This window comes from Oncorhynchus kisutch, linkage group LG14 (genome assembly GCF_002021735.2).
Source record: "Oncorhynchus kisutch isolate 150728-3 linkage group LG14, Okis_V2, whole genome shotgun sequence".
Lineage (NCBI taxonomy): Eukaryota > Metazoa > Chordata > Actinopteri > Salmoniformes > Salmonidae > Oncorhynchus > Oncorhynchus kisutch.
Genome location: NC_034187.2, coordinates 2,825,851 through 2,849,041, shown reverse-complemented (window position 1 = coordinate 2,849,041; position 23,191 = coordinate 2,825,851). Strand labels below are relative to the sequence as shown.

The following is a 23,191-nucleotide window of genomic DNA, read 5'->3' as shown; positions in this document are numbered from 1 at the left end:
TGAGTTGCCTAGTTAAATAAAGGTTAAATAAATAAAAAATGTGTCTCATCATTATGACTTACTACCTCATATCTCAAACTTACTATCTCATATCTCATCATTATGACTTACTACCTCATATCTCATCATTATGACTTACTATCTCATATCTCATAAATATGACTCACTATCTCATAATTCTAACTAACTTTCTCATTACTTGTAGTCAGATCTTGGGGGGGGTTTTGGTGGTGGGAATGGGGCTTCCATATATTTTGATCAGCCAGGAAAATAAATATAAATACAAAAAAATATATATAAATATATATAAATACATATATATAAATACATATATATAAATACATATATATAAATACATATATATAAATACATATATATAAATACATATATATAAATACATATATATAAATATATATAAATATATAAATATATATAAATACATATATATAAATATATAAATATATATAAATACATATATATAAATATATATAAATACATATATATAAATATATATAAATACATATATATAAATATATATAAATACATATATATAAATATATATAAATACATATATATAAATAAATATATATATATAAATATATATAAATAAATATATATAAATACATATATATAAATAAATATATATATATAAATACATATATATAAATATATATAAATACATATATATAAATAAATATATATATATAAATATATATAAATATATATAAATAAATATATATATATAAATATATATAAATAAATATATATAAATACATATATATAAATATATATAAATATATATAAATATATATAAATAAATATATATATATAAATATATATAAATAAATATATATAAATACATATATATAAATATATATAAATATATAAATATATATAAATACATATATATAAATATATAAATATATATAAATACATATATATAAATATATATATATATATAAATATATATAAATATATATATATATATAAATATATATAAATACATATATATAAATATATATAAATAAATATATATAAATATATATAAATATATATAAATATAAATATATATATATATAAATATATTACATGAATATGTTGGATCGTATTATTGTCTTATTCAATCACCACTGCTGTATCTGGAATGATCCCTTATTGTTCCATTATATCACAGTTATAAACATAACACATGGCTAAATGGAACCACGCTGTGTTATATCCTAATGTTGACAGTAATGTGAACCCCTTCTCTCTGTCCCCTGCAGTGTCCCTCTGTGGGCCAGATCTTGTCCCACTATGGGTTGACTAACGCCAGTCAGCTGACAGTGGAGCATCTGGAGAGGATCTGTCCTGCTGTGTTGACTCAGGTGCTGCTGCCCTCCTGCCCATATAAAACCCCCACGGCCCTGCATCCTGTTACCTACCACGGTGAGTACCATATTAACCCACGGCCCTGCTTCCTGTTACCTACCACAGTGAGTACCATATTAACCCACGGCCCTGCTTCCTGTTACCTACCACGGTGAGTACCATATTAACCCACGGCCCTGCATCCTGTTACCTACCACGGTGAGTACCATATTAACCCACGGCCCTGCATCCTGTTACCTACCACGGTGAGTACCATATTAACCCACGGCCCTGCATCCTGTTACCTACCACAGTGAGTACCATATTAACCCACGGCCCTGCATCCTGTTACCTACCACGGTGAGTACCATATTAACCCACGGCCCTGCATCCTGTTTCCTACCACAGTGAGTACCATATTAACCCACGGTACTGAAACCTGTTACCTACCAGGGTGAATACCATATTAACCCACGGTACTGAAACCTGTTACCTACCACGGTGAGTACCATATTAACCCACGGTACTGAAACCTGTTACCTACCACGTTGCGTACCATATTAACCCACGGTACTGAAACCTGTTACCTACCACGGGGAGTACCATATTAACCCACGGTACTGAAACCTGTTACCTACCACGTTGAGTACCATATTAACCCACGATACTGAAACCTGTTACCTACCACGTTGAGTACCATATTAACCCACGGTACTGAAACCTGTTACCTACCACGGTGAGTACCATATTAACCCTCGGTACTGAAAGCGGTTACCTACCACGGTGAGTACCATATTAACCCTCGGTACTGAAACCTGTTACCTACCACGGTGAGTACCATATTAACCCTCGGTACTGAAACCTGTTACCCACCATGTTACCCACATGACCTACCATGTTACCCACATGACCTACCATGTTACCTACATGACATACCATGTTACCCACATGACCTACCATGTTACCCACATGACCTACCATGTTACCTACATGACCTACCATGTTACCCACCATGTTACCCACATGACCTACCATGTTACCCACCATGTTACCTACATGACCTACCATGTTACCTACATGACCTACCATGTTACCCACATGACCTACCATGTTACCTACATGACCTACCATGTTACCCACCATGTTACCCACATGACCTACCATGTTACCCACCATGTTACCTACATGACCTACCATGTTACCTACATGACCTACCATGTTACCCACATGACCTACCATGTTACCCACCATGCTACCCACATGACCTACCAGGTTACCCACCATGCTACCTACATGACCTACCATGTTACTTACCATGTTACCTACATGACCTACCATGTTACCTACCATGTTACCTACATGACCTACCATGTTAACTACCATGTTACCCACATGACCTACCATGTTACCTACATGACCTACCATGTTACCTACATGACCCACCATGCTACCCACATGACCTACCATGTTACCTACATGACCTACCATGTTACCTACATGACCTACCATGTTAACTACCATGTTACCTACCATTACCTACAATGTGCTGAATTTGAGCCAGATCTTCCCAGAACTGGATCTGGTACCTCTCAGTTTTGGACTGTTTCGTTCTGGAACACATTTACCAGGATCCGGTACCTCTCAGTTTTGGACTGTTTCGTTCTGGAACACATTTACCAGGATCCGGTACCTCTCCTGGCATGAAAAATAATTGTCACTATTTGCAATATAAAAATTCTAATAAACACAATCAGAGTTAATTCAAATTCAATTCAAATTCTCCTGCCCCCTAAAAAACATAATGTGAAAATGGGTTTGATATTTGAAGAATTGATTCATGTTGGACTGGCCCGGGTTTATGGTTTGCGCAATATTGTGGCCTATGTAGACCAACGCATGGCCATTGCTGTGGTGAGAGAGAGAAGCAAATAGAAAATGTACCTGAATTAATGCTTGATGCCCCTGTGCTATACGAACCACGAGTTAAAGCTTGATACACCTGTTCTGGTCCATATGGACCTGAGACTCAGCTTTATAATCAACCTCATTGTTCTTGGGGACAGAGGGAGCATGAAGGAATGAGATGATTATCTGGGCTGTTGAGAACACACACACACACACACACACACACACACACACACACACACACACACACACACACACACACACACACACACACACACACACACACATGAACACACACACACACACACACACACACACACACACACATACACACACATGAACACACACACACACACACACACACACATGAACACACACACACACACACACATACACACACATGAACACACACACACACACACACACACACACACACACACACACACACACACACACACATGAACACACACATACACACACATGAACACACACACACACACACACACACACACATGAACACACACACACACACACACACACACACACACACACACACACACACACACACACACACACACACACACACACACACACATACACACACATGAACACACACACACACACACACACACACACACACACACATACACACACATGAACACACACACACACACATGAACACACACACACACAGACACACGCTCACTGATAGCTAGCTGATGATAGCAGCAAGGTTTCAGATGCACATTCCTGCAGGGAGCAATTCCTGTGTGTGATCAAAGAAAACCCAATGTGCCCTAATACTGTCATAAGATAACCTTACTACCCCAAAGTACCCTATAACCTAATACTGTCATAAGATAACCTTACTACCCCAAAGTACCCTATAACCTAATACTGTCATAAGATAACCTTACTACCCCAAAGTACCCTATAACCTAATACTGTCATATATGAGCTTTGATCTGCTGCTGTCTGATCTTAGGTAGATGTTGGACATCTTGATGCTGTGATGGTATTGATGCTGTGATGGTATTGATGCTGTGATCAGTATTGATGCTGTGATGGTATTGATGCTGTGATCAGTATTGATGCTGTGATGGGTATTGATGTTGTGATCAGTATTGATGCTGTGATGGTATTGATGGTATTGATGCTGTGATCAGTATTGATGCTGTGATGGGTATTGATGATGTGATGGGTATTGATGATGTGATAGGTATTGATGCTGTGATCAGTATTGATGCTGTGATGGGTATTGATGCTGTGATGGGTATTGATGCTGTGATGGGTATTGATGCTGTGATCAGTATTGATGCTGTGATGGGTATTGATGCTGTGATGGGTGTTGATGCTGTGATGGGTATTGATGCTGTGATGGGTGTTGATGATGTGATAGGTATTGATGCTGTGATGGGTGTTGATGATGTGATAGGTATTGATGCTGTGATGGGTGTTGATGATGTGATAGGTATTGATGCTGTGATGGGTGTTGATGATGTGATGGGTATTGATGCTGTGATCAGTATTGATGCTGTGATGGGTATTGATGCTGTGATGGGTGTTGATGATGTGATAGGTATTGATGCTGTGATGGGTATTGATGATGTGATGGGTATTGATGCTGTGATCAGTATTGATGCTGTGATGGGTATTGATGCTGTGATCAGTATTGATGCTGTGGTCAATATTGATGCTGTGATCAGTATTGATGCTGTGATCAGTATTGATGCTGTGGTCAATATTGATGCTGTGATCAGTATTGATGCTGTGGTCAGTATTGATGCTGTGATCAGTATTGATGCTGTGATGAGTATGGATGCTGTGATCAGTATTGATGCTGTGATGAGTATGGATGCTGTGATCAGTATTGATGCTGTGATGAGTATGGATGCTGTGATCAGTATTGATGCTGTGATGAGTATGGATGCTGTGATCAGTATTGATGCTGTGATGAGTATGGATGCTGTGATCAGTATTGATGCTGTGATGAGTATGGATAGGATGGGTCAGTAACATTGAGTGTATTTACATGCACACTAACAATTCAACATTTAACCTACTATGTTAATAGACCAATTATAGCATTAGCCTTGTAATCACCTTATCTTAATCGGCGTACGGTCAACATCAAAGTAGGCACATCCTGATTAAAAACACCCTGGTTTTCTGATCAATCTATGAAATTATTAGGACATGTAAACAGTTTTAAATGATTAGGACATGTGAACAGCTTTAAATGATTAGGACATGTAAACATTTTTAAATGATTAGGACACGTGAACAGTTTTAAATGATTAGGACATGTAAACAGTTTTAAATGATTAGGACACGTGACCGTTTTAAATGATTAGGACATGTGAACCGTTTTAAATTATTAGGACATATGGCCAGTTTTAAATGATTAGGACATATGAGCAGTTTTAAAATATTAGGACACGTAAACAGTTTTAAATTATTAGGACACGTGTACAGTTTTAAATGATTAGGACATGTGAACAGTTTAAAATGATTAGGACATGTGAACAGTTTTAAATGATTAGGACATGTGAACAGTTTTAAATTATTAGGACGCAATGATTAGGACATGTGAACAGTTTTAAATGATTAGGACACGTGAACAGTTTTAAATGATTAGGACACGAAAACAGTTTTAAATGATTAGGACATGTGAACAGTTTAAAATGATTAGGACATGTGAACAGTTTAAAATGATTAGGACATGTGAACAGTTTTAAATGATTAGGACACAATGATTAGGACATGTGAACAGTTTAAAATGATTAGGACACAATGATTAGGACATGTGCCCCGTTTTAAATTATTAGGACACGTGAACAGTTTTAAATGATTAGGACAAAATGATTAGGACATGTGACCAGTTTTAAATGATTAGGACACGTAGGCAGTTTTAAATGATTAGGACAAAATGATTAGGACATGTGACCAGTTTTAAATGATTAGGACACGTGAACAATTTTAAATGATTAGGACACGAAAACAGTTTTAAATGATTAGGACATGTGAACAGTTTTAAATGATTAGGACATGTAGACAGTTTAAAATGATTAGGACATGTGAACCGTTTTAAATGATTAGGACATGTTAACAGTTTTAAATGATTAGGACACTTGGCCAGTTTTAAATTATTAGGACATGTGAACAGTTTTAAATGATTAGGACATGTGAACAGTTTTAAATGATTAGGACATGTGAACAGTTTTAAATGATTAGGACACAATGATTAGGATATGTGCACAGTTTTAAATGATTAGGACAAAATTATTAGGACATGTGACCAGTTTTAAATGATTAGGACACAATGATTAGGACATGTGCACAGTTTTAAATGATTAGGACATGTGAACAGTTTTAATCAGGGTTCCAGAGGTGGATCTGATCTGGGCCAGCAGCAGGTTTTAATCAGGGTTCCAGAGGTGGATCTGATCTGGGCCAGCAGCAGGTTTTAATCAGGGTTCCAGAGGTGGATCTGATCTGGGCCAGCAGCAGGTTTTAATCAGGGTTCCAGGGGTGGATCTGATCTGGGCCAGCAGCAGGTTTTAATCAGGGTTCCAGAGGTGGATCTGATCTGGGCCAGCAGCAGGTTTTAATCAGGGTTCCAGAGGTGGATCTGATCTGGGCCAGCACAACCAGCCTCTTATTCACCTCTGAAGTGAGTTTGGAAAAACTGAAAATATGCAGAAAGTTTTCACATACAAATCAATTAGACTTTACAAACAAATGACATGGTCATTGTGGTAGAATGTTTATTTTGATTGGTGATTTTTTTTATGCATTTATCCAAAGTGCCATCAGGCAGCCTGATTTTCAGATGTGTCCATGTAAACAGGATGATTAGGGAAATCATTCTTCATGAAAAGGTTTAAACAAATGAATATATTGATCTGACTATCCACAATAATGGTATTATTCTGTGCATGTACCCATGCTCAATATGTATCTCTTTCTCTTGTCCTGTCCAGTGTGGGGTTATGGCTTCCTGTCTGTCACCATTATTAACCTGGCCTCTCTCCTGGGCCTGGCACTCATCCCCTTCACCAAGAAGCCGTACTTTCCCAAGGTGCTCACCTACTTCATCGGCCTGGCCATCGGCACGCTCTTCTCCAATGCTGTCTTGCAGTTAATACCAGAGGTAGGATCTCTCTAATGCTGTTTAATACCGTGATATCATAAATGTGATCGGTGGAGTTGTCACACAGGCAGCTAACAAAAATATATGGAAATATCTGCTCTACCCAAAATGACAACCAACTAATTGCAGCATTACCTCAAAAAATGGAAGAGGCAAGTGGAAGAGGGAAAAAGTAAGGAACTTGTCTTGTCGACTCTGCACTAAAGACCAAAATTGGTTCAAGAAAATTGTGATGAATAAAAAATAAATACCAGTCTAATTTAAAGGGCCGAACAATGTTTAACGATATAGAGGAGAAAATAGTTGTCGATTTTGGATGTACCGATTCCACGGCACATGGTTTATGAACTGACACATAAAAAGACGCTGGATTCATAACATAATTTTTCCATTTAAATTATTATACAAAATTATTTCAACCAATATAATGTTATATTATATTTATATATATATATATATGGGGGATACAACCTTCTCAGCTCTGCAGATTTTGCTGTGAAGAGACAGAGTCATTAGATCATTTGTTTCGGTATTGTATGTAGTTCGTTTTTGGTCACAGGCCCAGGAATGGCTAAAGAATTACAACATTTACCTGGAGCTAACTCTGGGTGATCTGAAAAGTCAATCTTATCAATAATATAATTATTATTTTAGCAACAAAAAAAATGTTTATCTTTCATTTACAATCTGTAGAAACTTTGAGAATAGAAAGGTTCAGAACTTGTGAAACATCACAACACAGTTAAACATATATATGGCAAATAGAAATCCAATGTGGATGGTGTTGTGTGTGTCTCTTTTATGTGTGTATGTATGGATTTCTGTTGCTATTCGAACAGTTATAGAAGCAACAAAAAAGTATTTAGCCAGCCACCAATTGTGCAAGTTCTCCCACTTAAAAAGATGAGAGAGGCCTGTAATTTTCATCATAGGTACACTTCAACTATGACAGACAAAATTAGAAAAAAAATCCAGAAAATCACATTGTAGGATTTTTTATGAATTTATTTGCAAATTATGGTGGAAAATAAGTATTTGGTCAATAACAAAAGTTTCTCTCAATACTTTGTTATATACCCTTTGTTGGCAATGACAGAGGTCAAACGTTTTCTGTAGGTCTTCACGAGGTTTTCACACACTGTTGCTGGTATTTTGGCCCATTCCTCCATGCAGATCTCCTCTAGAGCAGTGATGTTTTGGGGCTGTTGCTGGGCATCACGGACTTTCAACTCCCTCCAAAGATTTTGTATGGGGTTGAGATCTGGAGACTGGCTAGGCCACTCCAGGACCTTGAAATGCTTCTTACGAAGCCACTCCTTCGTTGCCTGGGCGGTGTGTTTGGGATCATTGTCATGCTGAAAGACCCAGCCACTTTTCATCTTCAATGCCCTTGCTGATGGAAGCAGGTTTTCACTCAAAATCTCACGATACATGGCCCCATTCATGGCCCCATTCATTCTTTCCTTTACACAGATCAGTCATCCTGGTCCCTTTGCAGAAAAACAGCCCCAAAGCTTGATGTTTCCACCCCCATGCTTCACAGTAGGTATGGTGTTCTTTGGATGCAACTCAGCATTCTTTGTCCTCCAAACACGACGAGTTGAGTTTTTACCAAAAAGTTATATTTTGGTTTCATCTGACCATATGACATTCTCCCAATCTTCTTCTGGATCATCCAAATGCTCTCTAGCAAACTTCAGATGGACCTGGACATGTACTGGCTTAAGCAGGGGGACACGTCTGGCACTGCAGGATTTGAGTCCCTGGCGGCGTAGTGTGTTACTGATGGTAGGCTTTGTTACTTTGGTCCCAGCTTTCTGCAGGTCATTCACTAGGTCCCCCCGTGTGGTTCTGGGATTTTTGCTTTTGTTCTGGGATTTTTGCTTTTGTGATCATTTTGACCCTACAGGGTGAGATCTTGCGTGGAGCCCCAGATCGAGGGAGATTATCAGTGGTCTTATCAGTGGTCTTGTATGTATTCCATTTCCTAATAATTGCTCCCACAGTTGATTTCTTCAAACCAAGCTGCTTACCTATTGCAGATTCAGTCTTCCCAGCCTGGTGCAGGTCTACAATTTTGTTTCTGGTGTCCTTTGACAGCTCTTTGGTCTTGGCCATAGTGGAGTTTGGAGTGTGACTGTTTCAGGTTGTGGACAGGTGTCTTTTATACTGATAACAAGTTCAAACAAGTGCCATTAATACAGGTAACGAGTGGAGGACAGAGGAGCCTCTTAAAGAAGAAGTTACAGGTCTGTGAGAGCCAGAAATCTTGCTTGTTTGTTGGTGACCAAATACTTATTTTCCACCATAATTTGCAAATAAATTCATAAAAAATCCTACAATGTGATTTTCTGGATATTTTTTCTCATTTTGTCTGTCATAGTTGAATTGTACATATAATGAAAATTACAGGCCTCTCTCATCTTTTTAAGTGGGAGAACTTGCACAATTGGTGGCTGACTAAATACTTTTTTGCCCCACTGTATGTAATAATGTGTTTATGTATGTATGTACAGTACCAGGTTTTCATCAAGGATCTCTACTTTGCTCCGTTCATCTTTCTCTCGATCCTGACTAGTCTCCCAGTCCCTGCCGCTGAAAAAACATCCCCACAGCATGATGCTGCTACCACCATGCTTCACCGTAGGGATGGTGCCAGGTTTCCTCCAGATGTGATGCTTGGCATTCAGGCCAAAGAGTTCCATCTTGGTTTCATCAAACCAGAGAATCTTGTTTCTCATGGTCTGAGAGTCCTTTAGGTGCCTTTTGGTAAACTCCAAGCGGGCTGTAATGTGCCTTATACTGAGGAGTGGCTTCCGTCTGGCCACTCTACCATAAAGGCCTGATTGGTGAAGTGCTGCAGAGATGATTGTCCTTCTGGAAGGTTCTCCCATCTCCACAGAGGAACTCTAGAGCTCTGTCAGAGTGTCCATTGGGTTCTTGGTCACCTCCCTGACCAATGCCCTTCTCCCCTGATTGCTCAGTTTGGCCGGGCGACCAGAGCTAGGAAGAGTCTTCGTGGTTCCAAACCTCTTCCACTTAAGAATGACGGAGGCCACTGTGTTCTGGGGAGCTTCAATGATGCAGAAATGTTTTGGTACCCTTTCTCAGATCTGTAGCTTGGCACAATCCTGTCTCTGAGCTAGTCAGGATCGAGAGAAAGATGAACGGAGCAAAGTAGAGATCCTTGATGAAAACCTTCTAATATTAAGGGACAAAAGTACAGTAGGAGCCAAAATGTATTTTCAGTCGGTGCTACCCTAGAAAAGAATACATTATAAATGTCTCATAATAGTTGATCTTTGAGCTTTTTCATCAAAGTTGTTATTAAGTGTCACCAGCGTTGATTGAATATGGAGACTGAGTCTTAGTGGTCAAACGGAGGGAGAAGAGATGGCCATGGTTGTGTTAAATAATGGATATATTTACTGTTTTAGTCTTTCAACTCTATTCATGCTTAATTTACTGTGTTACTGCTACCTAGGGTTGTAAAATGACTGCTACCTCGGGTTGTAAAATGACTGCTACCTCGAGTTGTAAAATGACTGCTACCTCGGGTTGTAAAATGACTTCTACCTCGGGTTGTAAAATGACTGCTACCCAGGGTTGTAAAATGACTGCTACCTCGGGTTGTAAAATGACTGCTACCTAGGGTTGTAAAATGACTGCTACCTAGGGTTGTAAAATGACTGCTACCTCGGGTTGTAAAATGACTGCTACCTAGGGTTGTAAAATGACTGCTACCTAGGGTTGTAAAATGACTGCTACCTAGGGTTGTAAAATGACTGCTACCTAGGGTTGTAAAATGACTGCTACCTAGGGTTGTAAAATGACTGCTACCTAGGGTTGTAAAATGACTGCTACCTAGGGTTATAAAATGACTGTGTTACTGCTACCTAGGGTTGTAAAATGACTGCTACCTAGGGTTGTAAAATGACTGCTACCTAGGGTTGTAAAATGACTGTGTTACTGCTACCTAGGGTTGTAAAATGACTGTGTTACTGCTACCTAGGGTTGTAAAATGACTGTGTTACTGCTACCTAGGGTTGTAAAATGACTGCTACCTAGGGTTGTAAAATGACTGCTACCTAGGGTTGTAAAATGACTGCTACCTAGGGTTGTAAAATGACTGCTACCTAGGGTTATAAAATGACTGTGTTACTGCTACCTAGGGTTGTAAAATGACTGTGTTACTGCTACCTAGGGTTGTAAAATGACTGTGTTACTGCTACCTAGGGTTGTAAAATGACTGTAACTTTCCCCACATTCCCTGGATGTCCTGCTTTTCCCCCTCATAATGCCAGGAATCTTCCACCCAGGAATTGTTGGTACCCTACTGTTACCACATGCATGTTTTCCCCCAACACCAACAGGCCCTGGGATTTGATCCCAGAGCGGATGACTACATTCTGAAAGCCGTTGGAATATTTGGTGGATTTTACCTGCTGTTCTTCACAGAGAAAGTACTGAAGATGGCACTAAGAACAGAGCATGAGGTATTGTCTACTTTAAACCATTTAAACAGCACATATATATATATATACACAGTGTACCTGTAACTTCGCATTAATCAGAGACGTAGCAATGTTACAAGTTGCTTTCTCTAGGGTGTGTATTTCCTGTCTGTTTTTTGAGAGCCTTATGATTGATTAATTGATTGATTTAATTAATTGATTGATTGTGACAAGGTTCTGTGCCTACTACACTGTGTCGATTTGGCCCGGGTTCATTTCCTGTCTGTACATCTCTGGTCATCTAGCCAGCGTCATTTCCTGTCTGTACATCTCTGGTCATCTAGCCAGTGTCATTTCCTGTCTGTAGATCTCTGGTCATCTAGCCAGCGTCTGTGTGTTCCGTCTCTGTATGTTTACCATAGGGCCCTGGTCAGAGCTCGTACAGGGAGTACTGTAGGGTACCCTTTGAGACATACCCATGCTCTCATTTTTTAACCACAAAACGATGTATAAAAAATGATGTCTTTGCAGCATGGCCACAGCTGTTCTGTGCCTGTACTGTGTCGATTTGACCAGGCTTCGTTTATTGTCTCTCTGTACATCTATCATCTTTGTCCTGTCTCTAGTATTTTTAACATCTTTGTCCTGTCTCTGTATGTTTAACATCTTTGTCCTGTCTCTAGTATGTTTAACATCTTTGTCCTGTCTCTAGTATGTTTAACATCTTTGTCCTGTCTCTGTATGTTTATCATCTTTGTCCTGTCTCTGTATATTTAACATCTTTGTCTTGTCTCTGTATGTTTATCATCTTTGTCCTGTCTCTGTATGTTTAACATCTTTGTCCTGTCTCTGTATGTTTAACATCTTTGTCCTGTCTCTGTATATTTAACATCTTTGTCCTGTCTCTGTATGTTTAACATCTTTGTCCTGTCTCTGTATGTTTATCATCTTTGTCCTGTCTCTGTATGTTTATCATCTTTGTCCTGTCTCTGTATGTTTAACATCTTTGTCCTGTCTCTCTATGTAAAACTTCTTAGGGCTAGGTCCTTTTTTATCTCCACTTCCTGTCTGAATGATGTGCCCAAAGTAAACTGCCTGTTACTCAGGCCCAGAAGCCAGGATATGCATAGAATTGGTACCATTGGATAGAAAACACTTTGCAGTTTGTAGAAATGTTAAAATAATGTATGACACAATTGATATGGTGGGAGACAATCCAAAGAAAAACCAACCCAATTTTTATTTTTTGGAAAGCTATATATATGCAATTCCAGCTCCCAGATTGCAATTCCTATGGCTTCCACTAGATGTCAACAGTCTTTGTTCAAGGTTCCAGGCTTGTTTTTTCCAAAATGAGGAAGATTTTTGAGTTTGGTACAGGGAGTCACAGTTAGAAATCAGTCTGTGGGCGCGTGACGAAGGAGACTCGCACCTGCTAATTTCACTTTTCTATAGAACATACTTCTTTCCCTATGAAATATTATAGTTTATTTACATTTTAGGGTACCTGAGGATTGGTTAGAAACATAGTTTGACTTGTTTTAACAAAGTTTAGCGGTAGCTTTTTGGATTCCTTTGTCTGCATGTTGAACTCAAATCAATGATGCCAACTAAATTGACTTTTTGGGATATAAAGAAGGATTTTATCGAACAAAACAACCATGCATGTTGTAGCTGGGACCCTTTGGATTACAAATCAGAGGAAAATTTTCAAAAAGTAAGTGATTTATTTAATTGCTATTTGTGATTTTATGAAGCCTGTGTTGGTTGAAAAATATGTTGATGTGGGGCTGTGTCCTCAAACAATCACATGGCATGCTTTCGCTGTAAAGCCTTCTGTACTTCTTTTGACATCGTTGTCCTGTCTCTCCAGCAGTAACCTTAAGCCTGCATCCCAAATTACACCCTATTCCAAATATAGTACACTTCTTTTGACCGCAGCCAATAGGAACAGGGTGCGCCATCTGGAATACACAAATGCTCTCTTTTTAACCATCTTCTTTGTCCTGCCTGTGCAGCATGGCCACAGTCACTTCTCTCCTCCAGGTCAACTGAGGCAGAACTCTCTCCAGAATGGAGATGTGTCTGAGAAGAAAGAGTCTATCACCATGACTACGTGTACCATCAGCAGCATCAGTACAGACAACACCAGCCCAGACCCTCCAGTGTCATCCACGGAACCACCACCTCAGGTACCAGCTCTGACGTTTCCTATAGGTACTGACATCAGGTCAGCTTCCCCTAATCCTAACCTACAAAGAATACAAAACTGACCCCAGATCAGCGTCTAGGGGCAACTTCATCCTCCACCGGCTACCAAGCAGTGTTCTGTTCACTAGACAGAAAAGAGGAGAAAACGTTTTGAAAGGGAGGAAGTACTTCTGTGAATTTGTTGAACAAGAACTAATTTATTTAGTGTCCGTAAAAATGTTTTGGTACCTTGGGCTCTGAACACGACCCAGGTGTGAGTCACAAAGTGCTCAACTGACCTTGAACAGTCATAGCTGTCTATGGCTATCTGTGGCCTGTCTGTGGCCTGTCTGTAGCTTGTCTGTAGCTTGTCTGTAGCGTATCTGTGGCCTGTATGTGGCTGTCTCTAGCCCGTCTGTAGCCTGCCTGTGGCTGTCTGTAGCCTGTCTGTAGCCTGTCTGTAGCTTGTCTGTAGCCTGTCTGTAGCTTGTCTGTAGCCTGTCTGTAGCTTGTCTGTAGCCTGTCTGTATCCTGTCTGTAGCCTGTCTGTTTCCTGTCTGTATCCTGTCTGTATTCTATCTTTAGCCTGTCTGTTTCCTGTCTGTAGCCTGTCTGTAGCCTGTCTGTAGCTTGTCTGTAGCCTGTCTGTAACCTGTTTGTGGCTTTCTCACCAAAGACAGAGGGGTTAGACGGGGTTAAATGAGAGAGGTCAATACTCACAGTAGTAACACAGTAGTAACACAGTAGTAACACAGTAGTAACACAGTAACAACACAGTAACACAGTAGTAACACAGTAGTAACACAGTAGTAACACAGTAGTAACACAGTAGTAACACAGTAATAACACAGTAACACAGTAGTAACACAGTAGTAACACAGTAACACAGTAGTAACACAGTAGTAACACAGTAATAACACAGTAGTAACACAGTAATAACACAGTAGTAACACAGTAGTAACACTGTAGTAACACTGTAGTAACACTGTAGTAACACTGTAGTAACACAGTAGTACAGTAGTACAGTAGTAACATAACAGAAATATGACAAACACATAGATGTCCTGCAACAGGGATCACCAGTGTATTGATATCAAACCACACGCAGGACACACTGGGGCCTGAGGGATGCCAGTTGGGGCATCCTGACCTAAAACGACATTTACAGCAGCGCTGAGTATTAAGCCTAGTTATTTATTGAGCTGTTATCTGTGACGTTATTGATTGGGGAAATCATGTTAATTATTAATGTATAACCATTAGTTATCTGGCTCAAGTGGAGGAGAATGGCCTTGTTACACATCACAGATACTGAGCAAAATGGACGAGACTGACGCTGTCACACAGGGCTAAGGGAAATGGGTCTCTGTTCATAGTCTCCTGTGGGACAGAGTCTGCATGCCAAATGGTACCCTATTCTCTTTTTGGAGAATGGACTCTGGTCAAATGTCGTTCCCTCCAGGGAATAGGGTACCATTTGGCATGCTGCCTCTGTCACACAGGAGACTATGAACAGAGTCCCATTTCCCTTAGCCCTGTGTGACAGCGTCAGTGGGACTGATCACAGGCCTGCGTATCCTAGACTCTTGATAAAAGCAAGAATTGTCTCGCTTGTACACAAAGACGGCTTGTTCTGGCCTGGGCCAATAAGGAGTTGGTTTGTCACGGCAGCAGAGAAGCTACTGACCATCGTCTTTACATACTGCATCAGATTGTTATTTACATACTGCATCAGATTGTTATTTACATACTGCATCAGATTGTTATTTACATACTGCATCAGATTGTTGTTTACATACTGCATCAGATTGTTATTTACATACTGCATCAGATTGTTATTTACATACTGCATCAGATTGTTATTTACATACTGCATCAGATTGTTGTTTACATACTGCATCAGATTGTTATTTACATACTGCATCAGATTGTTATTTACATACTGCATCAGATTGTTATTTACATACTGCATCAGATTGTTATTTACATACTGCATCAGATTGTTATTTACATACTGCATCAGATTGTTGTTTACATACTGCATCAGATTGTTGTTTACATACTGCATCAGATTGTTATTTACATACTGCATCAGATTGTTATTTACATACTGCATCAGATTGTTATTTACATACTGCATCAGATTGTTATTTACATACTGCATCAGATTGTTATTTACATACTGCATCAGATTGTTATTTACATACTGCATCAGATTGTTATTTACATACTGCATCAGATTTTTCAGATTGAAGTGAAAAAAAAACATCATTCTGTTACATAGTAAACATATTATATAGTAAATATGTTATATTATCTAGACTATGACATATTATATAGTAAATATGTTATATTATCTAGACTATGACATATTATATAGTAAATATGTTATATTATCTAGACTATGACATATTATATAGTAAATATGTTATATTATCTAGACTATGACATATTATATAGTAAATATGTTATATTATCTAGACTATGACATATTATATAGTAAATATGTTATATTATCTAGACTATGACATATTATATAGTAAATATGTTATATTATCTAGACTATGACATATTATATAGTAAATATGTTATATTATCTAGACTATGACATATTATATAGTAAATATGTTATATTATCTAGACTATGACATATTATATAGTAAATATGTTATATTATCTAGACTATGACATATTATATAGTAAATATGTTATATTATCTAGACTATGACATATTATATAGTAAATATGTTATATTATCTAGACTATGACATATTATATAGTAAATATGTTATATTATCTAGACTATGACATATTATATAGTAAATATGTTATATTATCTAGACTATGACATATTATATAGTAAATATGTTATATTATCTAGACTATGACATATTATATAGTAAATATGTTATATTATCTAGACTATGACATATTATATAGTAAATATGTTATATTATCTAGACTATGACATATTATATAGTAAATATGTTATATTATCTAGACTATGACATATTATATAGTAAATATGTTATATTATCTAGACTATGACATATTATATAGTAAATATGTTATATTATCTAGACTATGACATATTATATAGTAAATATGTTATATTATCTAGACTATGACATATTATATAGTAAATATGTTATATTATCTAGACTATGACATATTATATAGTAAATATGTTATATTATCTAGACTATGACATATTATATAGTAAATATGTTATATTATCTAGACTATGACATATTATATAGTAAATATGTTATATTATCTAGACTATGACATATTATATAGTAAATATGTTATATTATCTAGACTATGACATATTATATAGTAAATATGTTATATTATCTAGACTATGACATATTATATAGTAAATATGTTATATTATCTAGACTATGACATATTATATAGTAAATATGTTATATTATCTAGAGTATGATATTACTCTTATGTACAATCCAGTTTTACTCCCCTTTACTCTTCCTCCTTCCTCTGTGACTTCCTGTCCCGGCAGGAAGTCCATGTCAGTAATGTGATGTGCCACTGGCTGCGGGGTCAGCGCATCGCTAACATAAAGACGGTGGCCTGGATGATCACACTGAGTGACGCTCTGCACAACTTCATCGACGGCCTGGCGATCGGAGCCTCTTTTACCGTGTCTGTCGTCGCTGGTTTCAGTACCTCCATCGCCATCGTCTGTGAGGAGTTCCCCCACGAGCTAGGTGAGAGATCAATCAATCATATGGGACGGCAGGGTAGCCTAGTGGTTTGAGCGTTGGGCTAGTAACCGGAAGGTTGCAAGATCAAATCCCCGAGCTGACAAGGTACAAATCTGTCGTTCTGCCCCTGAACAGGCAGTTAACCCACTGTTCCTAGGCCGTCATTGAAAATAAGAATTTGTTCTTAACTGACTTGCCTAGTAAAATAAAGGTTAAATTAAAACATTTAAAAAAGTATGTATCTAGAATTGCCTTCATTTTTTACAAGCAGTTGTCATTAAGTGATTGTACAGTAACAACAGTAAGCAACTTTGGCTGAACTAAACCGACCTTCATCTGAAAAAACGATAGATTCATTTTTTAAAATAACTTTTAAACTATTTTTTTGTTTGTTAATAAACATAACTAAAAGTGGTGCTGGTTCCTCGATGTGTCGACTGTGTTCCTGAACCTGTCGCTGTCTCTCCGGCCCTTCCTGCAGGGGACTTTGTGATCCTGCTGAATGCTGGGATGAGTATCCCCCAGGCCGTCTTCTTCAACCTGCTGTCAGCCATGTCCTGCTACATCGGCCTGGCCTTCGGCATCCTGCTGGGGAGCAACTTCGCCCCCAACGCCATCTTCGCCATCGCTGGGGGAATGTTCCTCTACATAGCACTGGCAGATATGGTGAGTAGAATGTTCCTGGTAGATATGGTGAGTAGAATGTTCCTGGTAGATATGGTGAGTAGAATGTTCCTGGTAGACATGGTGAGTAGAATGTTCCTGGTAGACATGGTGAGTAGAATGTTCCTCTACATAGTACTGGTAGATATGGTGAGTAGAATGTTCCTGGTAGACATGATGAGTAGAATGTTCCTGGTAGACATGGTGAGTAGAATGTTCCTGGTAGACATGGTGAGTAGAATGTTCCTGGTAGACATGGTGAGTAGAATGTTCCTGGTAGACATGGTGAGTAGAATGTTCCTGGTAGACATGGTGAGTGACATGGGAGAATCTCAATTGCATTTCCTTGAATCCTTGCATTTCTCGCAGCTCGGGGGGGGGGGGGTCTTGAGGTGAGGAGAGAGGATGCTAGGAATCAAGGAAATGCAATTGAGCTTCTCCCATGATGCTTCCTCCATCTTCAATGCCACCTGATCTGCTTCAACTCCCAGATTACACTGCTTATCCTTTAGATCCCCAACTGACTGACTAACTGAATTTACTTCAGTCTTTAACTTGTATGTGCTGTCTTCTGCCGTTCATCAACCTCAAGCAGGGCGTACATGTATTAGAGAATCAGGACCTAACTTTTCAATAGCTCAGTAGTATATCTATATTGAGTTTAGTATGAAGGTTCTCTGGTCATGCAGGGAGAGCAGACGGGTCATTATTCTTTTTAAGGACCCAACCACTGAATGACCCAGTGGACAGTCAGTTTCTCATCATACCATACTGTACGTGTTATCACAGCTGCAGAGCTGCTTCTACCCCCCACCCCAGGAGGGAGGGAGAGACTGAGGGAGGGACTGAGGGAGGGAGGGAGGGAGGGAGGGAGGGAGGGAGGGAGGGAGGGAGGGAGGGAGGGAGGGAGGGAGGGAGGGAGGGAGGGAGGGAGGGGGAGTGAAAGAGAGAGGGAGAGGGAGAGACTGAAATTATTCTGATGTCTTGGGAAGAAACAGAATGCGATATTTAACTGTTGGTTTAAAACCGGTTGGTTCTGATTTCAGTTCCCGGAGATGAACGCCATCATGAATGAACAGGACGGGTCGACGGTGACCAATGTTATCTTCTTCCTGATCCAGAACGCCGGGCTGCTCACCGGGTTCGCTATCATCCTGCTCATCACCATGTTCGTTGGTGAGATCAACCTGGGTTAGAGCCGATGCTGTAGCTATAGAATCACTAGATGATTGACAGGGGGGTTGTTTTGAAGCCACTGCGCCACCATCTTTAAAAAAAAAAATCAAAAACGTAGACTTAATTTCATTCCTATGGAGGACTGCTCCTTCTGAGGAGTACCAATATGGTGGACGGTGGCTTCAGAGCCTGTCATTGACCAATATATAGCATCGGGCAATCTAGTGTTTATACACATCATTGGGTAGAGCTGGGTGAGAGGGAAGAGAAGAACAAGGGAGGGAGAGAAAAACGAGAATGAGAGGAACAATGAGAGAAATATATCATTTCAAAGAACAAAACGTGAATGAACAGAGCAGCTTTCATTCCACTCCGATCTCACATCGGCCCACGTCTTGTCTTACACTAATTGTTTACTGGGAAACGGAATACTTGTCCTTTTGTTTAGTTTTTTTCTTGTGACTAGCATTATATTTAAATAGAGGGAACAATCACGTAACTAGTGTAAATGAAATAAAGAAACAATGTATTTAAAACAAACGTTTTCAATAAATTATTTTTTCAGTCTTTACAATGTTCTTGTGCTTTTACTTGATCTGATTGACTGGATCTGTTGTCTCCACCAATGATTTATATATACACTAGATGACTGATAGGGGGCGCTGTTGAATCACCGTGCCTCCATCTTGGAACTCCCCCATCATAGTAACAAGTATTTAGGAATCTATAGAAATCCATTTATGAATGTCTACATTCGTCTTTTCCACATTTCTTCTATTACAGACACCTTCATTCATACTTTTAAATTATATTATGTGAGCTAAACATAACAAATAAAAAATGGAGTATATAAAAACATTTTCTTTCAAGTAATATCTAACAATTTCACAACAAATACCTAATACACATTAAATCTAAGTATTGGAATTAAGAATATATAAATATATGGATGAGCAACGTCAGCGCGGCACAGACTAAGATACAGTAGAATAGAATACAGTATATACATATGAGATGAGTAATGCATAGACTAAGATACAGTAGAATAGAATACAGTATATACATATGAGATGAGTAATGCATAGACTAAGATACAGTAGAATAGTATAGAATACAGTATATACATATGAGATGAGTAATGCATAGACTAAGATACAGTAGAATAGAATACAGTATATACATATGAGATGAGTAATGCATAGACTAAGATACAGTAGAATAGAATACAGTATATACATATGAGATGAGTAATGCATAGACTAAGATACAGTAGAATAGAATACAGTATATACATATGAGATGAGTAATGCATAGACTAAGATACAGTAGAATAGAATACAGTATATACATATGAGATGAGTAATGCATAGACTAAGATACAGTAGAATAGAATACAGTATATACATATGAGATGAGTAATGCATAGACTAAGATACAGTAGAATAGAATACAGTATATACATATGAGATGAGTAATGCATAGACTAAGATACAGTAGAATAGTATAGAATACAGTATATACATATGAGATGAGTAATGCATAGACTAAGATACAGTAGAATAGAATACAGTATATACATATGAGATGAGTAATGCATAGACTAAGATACAGTAGTATAGAATACAGTATATACATATGAGATGAGTAATGCATAGACTAAGATACAGTAGTATAGAATACAGTATATACATATGAGATGAGTAATGCATAGACAAAGAGACAGTAGAATAGAATACAGTATATACATATGAGATGAGTAATGCATAGACTAAGATACAGTAGAATAGTATAGAAAACAGTATATACATATGAGATGAGTAATGCATAGACTAAGATACAGTAGAATAGAATACAGTATATACATATGAGATGAGTAATGCATAGACTAAGATACAGTAGAATAGAATACAGTATATACATATGAGATGAGTAATGCATAGACTAAGATACAGTAGAATAGAATACAGTATATACATATGAGATGAGTAATGCATAGACTAAGATACAGTAGAATAGAATACAGTATATACATATGAGATGAGTAATGCATAGACTAAGATACAGTAGAATAGAATACAGTATATACATATGAGATGAGTAATGCATAGACTAAGATACAGTAGAATACAGTATATACATATGAGATGAGTAATACATAGACTAAGATACAGTAGAATAGAATACAGTATATACATATGAGATGAGTAATACATAGACTAAGATACAGTAGAATAGAATACAGTATATACATATGAGATGAGTAATGCATAGACTAAGATACAGTAGAATAGAATACAGTATATACATATGAGATGAGTAATGCATAGACTAAGATACAGTAGAATAGTATAGAATACAGTATATACATATGAGATGAGTAATGCATAGACTAAGATACAGTAGAATAGAATACAGTATATACATATGAGATGAGTAATGCATAGACTAAGATACAGTAGAATAGAATACAGTATATACATATGAGATGAGTAATGCATAGACAAAGAGACAGTAGAATAGAATACAGTATATACATATGAGATGAGTAATGCATAGACTAAGATACAGTAGAATAGTATAGAATACAGTATATACATATGAGATGAGTAATGCATAGACTAAGATACAGTAGAATAGAATACAGTATATACATATGAGATGAGTAATGCATAGACTAAGATACAGTAGAATAGAATACAGTATATACATATGAGATGAGTAATGCATAGACTAAGATACAGTAGAATAGAATACAGTATATACATATGAGATGAGTAATGCATAGACTAAGATACAGTAGAATAGAATACAGTATATACATATGAGATGAGTAATGCATAGACTAAGATACAGTAGAATAGAATACAGTATATACATATGAGATGAGTAATGCATAGACTAAGATACAGTAGAATAGAATACAGTATATACATATGAGATGAGTAATGCATAGACTAAGATACAGTAGAATAGTATAGAATACAGTATATACATATGAGATGAGTAATGCATAGACTAAGATACAGTAGAATAGAATACAGTATATACATATGAGATGAGTAATGCATAGACTAAGATACAGTAGTATAGAATACAGTATATACATATGAGATGAGTAATGCATAGACTAAGATACAGTAGTATAGAATACAGTATATACATATGAGATGAGTAATGCATAGACAAAGAGACAGTAGAATAGAATACAGTATATACATATGAGATGAGTAATGCATAGACTAAGATACAGTAGAATAGTATAGAAAACAGTATATACATATGAGATGAGTAATGCATAGACTAAGATACAGTAGAATAGAATACAGTATATACATATGAGATGAGTAATGCATAGACTAAGATACAGTAGAATAGAATACAGTATATACATATGAGATGAGTAATGCATAGACTAAGATACAGTAGAATAGAATACAGTATATACATATGAGATGAGTAATGCATAGACTAAGATACAGTAGAATAGAATACAGTATATACATATGAGATGAGTAATGCATAGACTAAGATACAGTAGAATAGAATACAGTATATACATATGAGATGAGTAA

General features: G+C 37.5%; 1 protein-coding gene across 2 annotated transcripts in view; it reads left to right on the top strand.

The window, feature by feature from the left end:
* The window catches only part of slc39a8 (solute carrier family 39 member 8), a 61,493-nt gene extending 41,305 nt beyond the window's left edge, over positions 1-20,188 (top strand). Inside the window, exons 2-8 of one of the 2 annotated variants that reach the window (XM_031787639.1) lie at positions 1,266-1,428; positions 7,239-7,408; positions 11,782-11,904; positions 13,881-14,054; positions 17,576-17,783; positions 18,262-18,446; positions 19,490-20,188. In XM_031787639.1, the coding sequence (XP_031643499.1) occupies positions 1,266-1,428; positions 7,239-7,408; positions 11,782-11,904; positions 13,881-14,054; positions 17,576-17,783; positions 18,262-18,446; positions 19,490-19,639 (1,173 nt within the window). In that variant the 3' untranslated portion in view covers positions 19,640-20,188. Of the gene's footprint in view, positions 1-1,265; positions 1,429-1,641; positions 1,664-7,238; positions 7,409-11,781; positions 11,905-13,880; positions 14,055-17,575; positions 17,784-18,261; positions 18,447-19,489 lie in introns of those variants that run through there. The other variant, XM_031787640.1, reaches the window with a different exon arrangement.
* The last annotated feature ends 3,003 nt before the right edge of the window (positions 20,189-23,191 follow it).